Source organism: Octopus bimaculoides, chromosome 9 (genome assembly GCF_001194135.2).
Source record: "Octopus bimaculoides isolate UCB-OBI-ISO-001 chromosome 9, ASM119413v2, whole genome shotgun sequence".
NCBI classification, from domain to species: domain Eukaryota; kingdom Metazoa; phylum Mollusca; class Cephalopoda; order Octopoda; family Octopodidae; genus Octopus; species Octopus bimaculoides.
Genome location: NC_068989.1, coordinates 24478683 through 24488932, shown reverse-complemented (window position 1 = coordinate 24488932; position 10250 = coordinate 24478683). Strand labels below are relative to the sequence as shown.

The window sequence follows — 10250 nt, the reverse complement described above, 5'->3', positions numbered from 1 at the left end:
CTTTTACTTGTTTCAGTCATTTGACTGTGGCCATGCTGGAGCACCGCCTTTAGTCGAGCAAATCGACCCCAGAACTTATTCTTTGTAAGCATAGTACTTATTCTATCGGTCTCTTTTGCCAAACTGCTAAGTTACAGGGACGTAAACACACCAGCATCAGTTGTCAAGCGATGTTGGTGGGGACAAACACAGACACACAAACACACACACATACATATATATGACGGGCTTCTTTCAGTTTCCGCCTACCAAATCCACTCACAAGGCTTTGGTCGCCCCGAGGCTATAGTAGAAACATTTGCCCAAGGTGCCACGTAATGGGAACGAACCTGGAACCATGTGGTTGGTAAGCAAGCTACTTACCACACAGCCACTCCTGCGCCTATGCACATAAAGAAAATACAACACATAAACCGAGAGAGTGGGGAGAGAGAGAGAGTGGGGAGAGAGAGAGTGAGGAGAGAGAGAGAGAGAGAGATGCATTTGTTGCAATTGGGGTCATGTAATATATTTTACTGTTTTTCTCCCCCTCTCTATTCTTTCCTCCCTCTTTTTCTCTCCCTTCCTCCCTCTTTCTTGCTTTCTATCTCAGGTTTTTCTGTTCACAGCACCAAAATTTAAATTCACAATCTGGTCTGCTTTGTCAAAGATATACAAAAAATCCATTGAGAGAAAATTTTTCTTGTCCCCATTTTATCAATATCTGAGCAGCTATCATATACATAAAGAGAATTTTAGTAGTCAAGTAGTTTAGTAGTTGTGATAACAAGTTAGAAGTCAACTAGCATGAAGACAAAATTTTCACAGTACCAAGGTTCTGGAAAGCACAGTATTGAAACAGTGATGCCAAATAGACAGGGCCAAAGCAGCTGAGCCAAAATATTCCGTACTCAGGCACAAAAGGATCAGCTGGTGACAAAACAGATGAGAGCACATTGACTATCGCAATCCTAGATATACTGTGTCTGAAAACAATAACTCCAATGAACAAAACTAAATGAATTATGATCAAATGCCTTTGACCAAAGATATGCCCAGGTAGGATTAACCTGGGGCTAAAGAATATCATTTCTTATAGTTTTTTTTTTTTCTTAATAATTGTGGAACTGTTTAGCTTTGTGTCTTTTTGTTTATTGTTATACATATTTTATTGTTGTGTTTTTCTTATTGTCATTTAGTGTCAAGTTTATTGAAGCAAATGCAGAAAATATCAATTCTAGTTTTTGATAGATATTTAACATCATTAAAAGAATAACCATGAAAGTTAATTTCACAATTAAAGGGTTAAAGTCTGCCATGATTTTTTAAACAATTCTTTAGGCAGAGGAGTGGTAAGAAGCTTCCTTCCCAACCACATAATTCCGGGTTCAGTCCCACTGCATTGTACCTTGGGCTAGTGTCTTCTACTATAGCCTCAGGCCAACCGAAGCTTGTCAGTGGATTTGGTAGATGGAAACTGAAAGAAGCCCGACGTAGATATATATAATTAATAAATTCAAAATAGGATAAAAATAGGATATATATATATATATATATATATGTGTGTGTGTATGTGTATATATATGTATGTATGTGTGTGTGTATGTATGTATTTGTGTTTGTCCTCCCACCATCGCTTGACAACCAGTGTTGGTATGTTTATGTCCCTGTGACTTAGCAGTTTGGCAAAAGAGACCAATAGAATAAGTTCTAGGCTTATAAAGAATAAGTCCTGGAGTCGGTTTGTTTGACTAAAGGTGGTGCTCCAACATGGCCACAGTTAAAATGACGAAAACAAGTCAAAGAATAAAAGAATAGTAATTACTGGTATAGAGTTTGCCCCCACCTTTGGCTCAGTTTACCTATCACTTGTTATGTTCTGTGTTATATTCTATTTAATTAACCCACAGGTATTGTGTTTAAACAACAACAGGGTGGAGTGTATTGTATCCCCTTCACCCAAATTCAATCCAAATAAAAATAAACAAAAGACTGACAGTACTGAAGATACTTATGGAAATCTCTCATGTAGTTCTGAAGAAGAAAGTACATATCTGAAGAAATTAGAAATTTTACATCTTGGGTGAGCTTTCTTTGATAATTTATCACTCTTTCTCACTCTCTCATGCATACATATATCATCATGAACATCATTTTAACATTCACTTTACCATGCTTACATGTGTTGAGCAGAATTTGTTGAGGTTGATTTTCTACGGCTGGATACCCCTCCTGCTGCCAACCTTCACCTGTTTTTAAACAAGGTAATATTTCCTCTTGGCAAGACATGATTTTCAAGATTGGAAAGGAACAACAGCAAAAGTATGATGGTGATGCTCATTAACAATCACCACATGATATTTGCCTTGAAAGTTACTTTTTATAAAATGGAACAGCCCTGCTTTACCAATGGACTGTGGCTAAACAAAAGTCAAAAATGAGTTTTAACAAATTAAGGATCATTAGGGAAAATAAAACTATGCAAAAAATTATAGTGACTGGAGAATGGATTTCTTTTGTTTTTTTTTTACACTTTATATTTATATATTGGACAACAGTGGAAGCGCAATGGCCCAGTGGTTAGAGCAGCAGACTCGCGGTCATAGGATCGCAGTTTCGATTCTCAGACCGGGCGTTGTGAGTGTTTATTGAGCGAAAACACCTAAAGCTCCACGAGGCTCCGGCAGGGGATGGTGGCAAACCCTGCTGTACTCTTTCACCACAACTTTCTCTCACTCTTACTTCCTGTTTCTGTTGTGCCTGTAATTCAAAGGGTCAGCCTTGTCACACTGTGTCACGCTGAATATCCCCAAGAACTATGTTAAGGGTACACGTGTCAGTGGAGTGCTCAGCCACTTGCACGTTAATTTCACGAGCAGGCTGTTCCGTTGATCGAATCAACTGGAACCCTCGACGTCGTAGGCGACGGAGTGCCAACAATTGGACAACAAGAGCATTTATAACAAGCATATTAGCCACTAGTTATTGTAATCAATTCTGCTTTGCTAAATGTATATCACAGATTTTTCATGGTTACTTATGTACTATGAGTCTGTACGACCAGTGATAATTTAATGTAATCTAATTGCTGGGAATCAACCTTCTTATTGGTTCTGGGACGTGATTGTTGCTTATTTGAATTAAAACTGTGAATTACGCTGTGTAACAATTTATTTTTCTTTGGTCAGTAAGTGTTATTTCCTGTTTGTTTCTAACTAGAAATCAAAGGAAATGACAACTATTCTCTTCCAGCTTTGCTTTTGTAACCTGAACATCAATATTTTGAAACTGACCTACTCTCCATTACATTTCAGACAGAGTCAGTGATGAGATGCTGAAGCAGAAATATCATTATTACAAATATTCTCTTCAGTACCATAGATTTGCTTGTCAGTTGCTTGACTTTAACCACTTGAGCATGTCCCTTAGTGGCTGACAATATGTGCATCTCTGATCATGAGCAGGAGTAGTGGGGGAGCACCATAGCCATATGTTGAGAGGGATTCTTTGGGGTTTGAATAAATGTAACAAAAGCAAAGTTTGAAGGAAATATTAGCCATTTTTCATACTTTTTAGGGGTAAGCAAATAGGAAATAACAGTTGTTACCCAAGGACAAGAATCGTGTTACATCGTGTTATGAATCTACAAAACCAGATTTTGTCTCTTTTACATCTAAGCACTGAACAAGCTGATTGGTTGGTTAACTGTGAATAAATATGTCGCTTTCATATTTTAGCAGTGTCCATTGCCGTTAGCTTTCTCAAGCCAATTCCAGATACCTGAGATCAATACAATTGATGTTCAGCTTGAATTTCATTTCAGCAGGTTGCTGCCTACAAGGAAAACATGGACCGTAATATGTGTTGGTGTGCAGTAGCTTTGAGGCAAAGGATAAAATTTTAGTGGTGTAAGGTTTTGTGAAACAGTAAGCATGTTAAGAGCACCAGAGGAGGGCAAATAAACTTGGGCATAGATCGTCTTAGAAAGGTTTAGATGATGGATAAGGTTTATCCAGTGCAGATTAAGATATCTTTGAAAAACCAACAGAAGTCAATTACAATATGATTCATTCAAACACAAATCTTGAGTAATGTGGCAGTACTCACCTAAACCCATTACTTTACTTACTATTTCACCACAGGTACAATGAGATAAAAAGTTTGGCCCAGCTGCAGCTGTTCCGTCTTCCATCTCTCCGAGCACTTTTCTTACAAGGTCAGTCTTACACTTTTCAGATTTCTCATTTCAAGTGAAAATGCATATATGTATGTGATGCATGTGTACATTTGTGTAGTGGGGAGTGGTGTGTGTGTGTGAGAGAGAGAGAGAGACTGACAGAGTGAGGGAGGGAGTTTACATGTATGTGTATGTATGAATGTATGGGAGAGTATGTGTGTGTCAACATGAGAGGGAGAGAGAGAGAGAAAGTGTATGTATGTGTGCATGTGTTAGTGTGCACATGTGTGTGTGTATTTTGATTGCCCTGTGGATAAATATCAAATATTGTGGAATAACACAATGTCAAGGTAAAGTAAACAGCTCCGCTCAACTTTGCAGCTAATTAGCTATTGCTAAAAATAACTTGTTAATTATTGAGTCTCTTAAATCCGTAATATATGACCATTTTGAAAATCCCTGTTTTTTTTATGCTATTCTTGCACAAAAACAAAAAAAAAAACACAGGTAACGAGATTATGAAAGTTGATGGCATTGAACAGTTAACGAACCTCTCTGAGTTAATTCTGGATGCTAACAAAATTCGAACATTGAGTCCACAGTCCTTCTCTGGTCAACTGAATCTTCTGGAGCTGCACTTGGAAGAAAATCGTCTGGTCAGTCTGGCTGCATTGGGCCAACTGACCAAGTTGCAACGCCTCTATGTCGGCAGTAATAAAATACAGGTAACTAGTAGTCCTTTTCTTCTCCTCCTCCTTCTTCTTCTGTTTCTTTCCCAGCTGGGATAATTTTTTTTATACATTTAATCATCATGATTGTCTAATGTCCGTTTTCCATGCTGGCATAAGTTGGATGGTTTGACAGGAACTGGTCAGCTGGTGGGATGGGTCCAGACTCCAGTTGTCTGTGGTTTCTACAGCTGGATGCCCTTCCTATAATGCCAACCACTTTACAGAGTATACTAGGTGCTTTTTATGTGTCATGGGCACAAGTGTATTTATGCAGCACCGGTACAAGTGCAATTTATGTGGCATCAGCCCCTGTATGGATGATAATGATTTTACTTAGCTTGATGCGTCTTCCCAAGTATCACAAATTGCCACAACTCCTGGTCCCTTGTCATTTCCTCAGTGAAATCCAGTGTCAAAGGATCCTTTCCCACCACTTCATCCTATATCTTTCTGGGTCTATCCCTTCCACATGTTCCCCTCCACCATTAGAGCTCAGCTGTCCTTATCCATACACATCACATGACCAAACCAGCACAGTCTTCTCCCTTGCACACAATCCTCTTATACCCAGTCTTCTTAAATTATTTACACTCTGTCATATGTTCACACTGACATTACCCATCCAGCAGAGCATGCTAGCTTCATTTCTTCCAAGCCTTCGCAACTTCTCTATAGTCAAAGCCCATTTTTCACTGTCATGTAGCATAGCTGTATATGCACAGGCATCATACAATCTATCTTTCACTTTGAGGGAGAGGCCCTTTGTTACCAACAAAGGTAGAAGCTCTCTGAACTTTACCCAGTCTGTTCTTATTCTAGCAGCTAAAACTTCCAGAACTTCTTCCACTGCTAACTTGGTCACCTAGGTAACAGAAGCTATCTTCTAATAATCTCCCCAAGCATTTGAGGGAGTCTGTTACCTGTACATTTTTAGTGCTTATTGTACCTTCACATTTGCCACACACAAAGACTATTTTCTCCATTAACCTTCTTGTGATACCACTGCACCTCTTATATGTCCAAAGTTTGCACTGGGTACAACATATGGAGTTTCTACCAACACCCTTCTTACAAATCAAGCAGGGACATCTCCCTAAAGTGACTTGTGATTTGTCTGCTTTCCTACATGGACTTTAGTTTTTGCTAAATTAACTCTAAGGCCCTTAGATTCCAGACTTTGCTTCCACATCTGAAACTTCTTCTCTAGGTCAGATAGTGATTCAGCTATAAGAACAAGGTCATTAGTGTAGAGAAGCTCCCAGGAACAGCAAGTCTTGAATTCCTCTGTTAAGGCCTGGATGACTAAGATAAACAAGAGGGGCTGAGAACTGATCGTTGGTGAACTCCTACCTGTACACTGAATTCATATTCCCTCATTTTTAAGAAGGTGAGGGGAATGAAAAAGGTCGGGGTTTTTTTACGAAAGCATATAAGATCAACTGAATAAAACCCATCAGTACCCCCAGCATATGACTGATATTGTTTTATCTATGTATTTTTATCAATGCTGCTGGTGTGAATAGTAAAATCAACTTTGGTAAGATTTGAACTCAGAATATAAGCACATTGAACTAAGTACCACAAAATACTCTCCTATGGATGTCTTTCATTGTTCAAAATGATTCATATTTATATAAGTACCAGCATGGCTGTTTGGCTAAGAAGTTTGTTTCACAACCATGTGGTTTCAGGTTCAATCCTACTGAACATCCTCTTAAATAAGTGTCTTCTATTATAGCCCCTGGTCAACCAATAGTGTGTGAATTAATTTGGTGCATGGAAACTGTAGGAAGCCATTCATGTCTGTGTGTTCACAAGTATTGACATCGTATAGCTTTGCATGAGTGAAACAGGAAATATCATATTGTCAACATTTATTGATGATGCTATGACAGGTTTCTCTGTGCTTTCAAAGGTTAGCAGAATTAAAACTCTCTTCTTCCTCGTTGCTCTGCTTTTGCAAATTCTCATGGCTCTCTGTTACCATCCAATTCCATTATTATGAATTTTTCATTAGCTGATTACACAACCATGGACACCACTCCTATGGTTGCATTACAGTTACTCTCTTGATAGAGCTTGGTGAGTCTGACTATTGATCTTCAGGGATTCCTCCACTTAACATCAATGTAAGAAGCACTGTTGGCTCAGTTGATCTCTTCTGCAACCTCTTCACAATCTGCCATGCTGTGGTCCCATGACTTTGCCTGGTAAGGTGACTGAATGGATGTTACTCATTGCCAAAAGCAACTTGTAACTATGCAGAGCACAGTCTTCACTCTGTGAGGTATTTTCAAAATACCTGCATACCATAAAAAAAAACTCCCTTAAATGTAAGAGATGGAAAGGGCAAAAGCATCCAACTGTAAAAATTTACTTCAACTAAATACCTATCCAACTCATGCTAGCATGGAAAAATGGACATTAAATGAACAGGTGTGGTTGTGTAGTAAGAAGCTTGCTTCTCAACCACATGGTTCTGGGTTCTAGGCAAATGTCTTCTACTGTAGCCTCTGGCCAACCAAAGTTTTGTGGGTGGATTTAGCAGACAGAAAGAAGCCCATCTCAGTCTTATGCTTCCCTCTCCCAATCAACAACTGAAATTTCTGACTGTGTCAGAGCAATTCTGAGGCAGTTTAATGTTTAATGTTTCTCTCTTCTACACCATCCTGTATATTATATAGGTTAAACAAATACAAATTAGATTAAATTAATTCTCTTATGTTTTGTGTTAGAGTAGGACAGTAAGGTTTTTCATATGCTTCTACGTTTATATGATAATATATAGCTTGAAATGTTAATCTATTATTTTATATGGTTTAGGGTATATTAATAATAATAATTATAGTAAATGTTCTAAATCTTAATGTAAGTTATACACAGTATCCATCTTTCAAAAACGTTATGCCTACCCCCACTCCCACTGTTTACTTATAAATGTACATGACTTTGAATGCATGTGGCTGTCAGCTTACCATATAAGTGTCACTATGTACTTATGTGAAGCTCATTATGTATATATGTTAGTCTGGGTGTATGTGTTTATGAGTATATATTTTTATTTATTTATGCATTTCAGCCAAGCATATGATTGTGAGTATATATGCATATATTTACATCTATGTGTATATTGTGTGAACTAAATTTTCATATGTGTGTATGTATATCAGGATATATAGCTGTATATATGTCTATATCTTAGTTTATGTGGACTACATGTTCATAGGTGTGGGTGTGGATATATGGATATGTATATATATGTGTGGATGTATGGGTGTGTGAGTTTGTATATATGAATAGGTGAGATTCATAACATATTGTGTAGTGTTTGTATATGTAGACATTATCATCATCGTTGTCGTTTAACGTCCACTTTCCATGCTAGCATGGGTTGGATGGTTTGACTGAGGGCTGGCAAGCCAGGAGGCTGCACCAGGCTCCAATCTGATTTGGCAAAGTTTCTACAGCTGGATGCCCTTCCTGACACCAACCACTCTGAGAGTGTAGTGGGTGCTTTTTACGTTCCACCAGCATGAGGGCCAGTCAGGCGATACTGGCATTGGCCATTCTTGAACGGTGCTTTTTACGTGCCACCTGCACAGGAGCCAGTCAGGCAGCATTGGCAATGACCATGCTCAATTGGTGCTTTCTATGTGCCACTAGCACAGGAGCCAGTCAGGCAGTACTGGCAATGATCACACTCGAATGGTGCATTTTATGTGCCACTAGTATGGGACCAGTCAGGCAGAACTGGCATCTACCATCAGCATTCATTGTTTTTAAATAATCTCTCTCTCTCTCACTCTCTCTCTCTCTCTCTCTCTCTCTCTAAAACCATGTACCTCCTCTATGGCAAGACACCTATTTCTCTGTTACATACTAACTTTTCATCATTTGATACTGGATCACTTCCTCTTATGCCCCCCGTTGTGGCAGGACACTTACTTCTGTCTCTTTGTCACACTCTAACTTTCATCCTCTGGCACAAATACCCTACCCCTCTCATAATTCTTTGTCTTGTGAGTTACTTGGTTACCCTGCCAGGGCTGGTGTGCCATGTTAAAAGCACCTTGTCAAAGGTATTCCAGTTATAACCACTCTCTCTTCTCTCAAGCATTGCATACTTAGGATTACATTATCCAATGTGTCCTGTCCTTTTCAAAACTTTAGGGCCCATTCTAGTATAGAAAGACAACAGTAAGAGAGGTTGGGAAAATGAAAGAGGAGAATGAAATATTGTATTTGAATAAAAACAGGGGACACCAAGCCAAGTTAAGATAAGTTAATAAAAATGAATATAAGACAGGAGAAAATGAAAAAGTAACAATTGAGAAAATGAAAACAAAAAAAAAGTGAAAAGATGAGACAGTGTTAAAGGGTGAGAGTTTTTAATAGATTACATAAACCTCAAAATACTTGAAGAGTAAGTTTTGGGGACAATGCAGAAAATACCAAAAGGTTTCAAAAATTCCAAAATTCTTAGAGAATTCTCCACAAATGTTGGAAATTTTTTATTTAAATCTTCAGTCATGAAGTTATAGTGTGCTAGCCACTTGATATTTTCACATTTGATTCCCAATTATAATAATTTTTATATTTTATGTCTAATTATTTCTTTGCATAATAGTGCTCACTTGCTTAGTAAATATTGCTTTCATTATTTCATCACAGTCATCTCTCCTTTTTAAACAAACATCACGGTAGTCCAACAACAGAGGGAGAAGCCGTTTGTCAAATTTTACCTTCCCTTCAAAGCAACATAGCGATTTCAATTCAGCAGCTCATCTGTAAGCTTTGCAGTGTGTGTGTGAGAGAGAGAGGGTGGGAGAGAACATTGCAAACAATGAGTGAAATAAACATGAAATGAAAAAAATCATATAAATTAAAGTGCATTACTACAGATGTATATGCCCCCAACTTTCTAGCCTCAAAATGTCCAGAAAACGAATACTTCTTCACAAAACTTTCTACAAATACCGCTTAGATGTTGTGACATTAGAGTATATAGGGATTTATGAGAAAGAATTTTTTAGAGGGGTGTAGAGAGAAGTTTTAGAAAATTCACACGATCTGACTTTTTTCCCCTCATTGCTTTCAGGAAGATGGGTATCTTTTAATGAAAATTTATACAAATCCTTTTCAAATGGCATAGATTATGATTATAAAGAAATTTGTGAGGAAAATTTTTTCAGGGATTTCCTCCCCTTTTTTTAAACCACAGCCTTCGAAATGATGGGGTTGTGGAGAGGGCATCTTTGTATGAAAAATGTTTTGAAAACTATTTTTTTACACCCCCTCCCTCATCATCTCACTCTAGACTTACTTTGGCCAATTTTTTTTGGTGCTTCAAAACTATGGGAAGA

At 38.0% G+C, this 10250-nt stretch overlaps 1 protein-coding gene across 1 annotated transcript in view; it reads left to right on the top strand.

Moving 5' to 3' along the window:
* LOC106884215 (leucine-rich repeat-containing protein 9) overlaps positions 1-10250 on the top strand; it is a 122376-nt gene that overhangs the window by 99206 nt on the left and 12920 nt on the right. The window contains exons 27-29 of the mRNA XM_014935467.2: positions 1890-2062; positions 4122-4195; positions 4664-4881. Of these exons, the coding sequence (XP_014790953.1) occupies positions 1890-2062; positions 4122-4195; positions 4664-4881 (465 nt within the window). The remainder of the gene's footprint in view (positions 1-1889; positions 2063-4121; positions 4196-4663; positions 4882-10250) is intronic.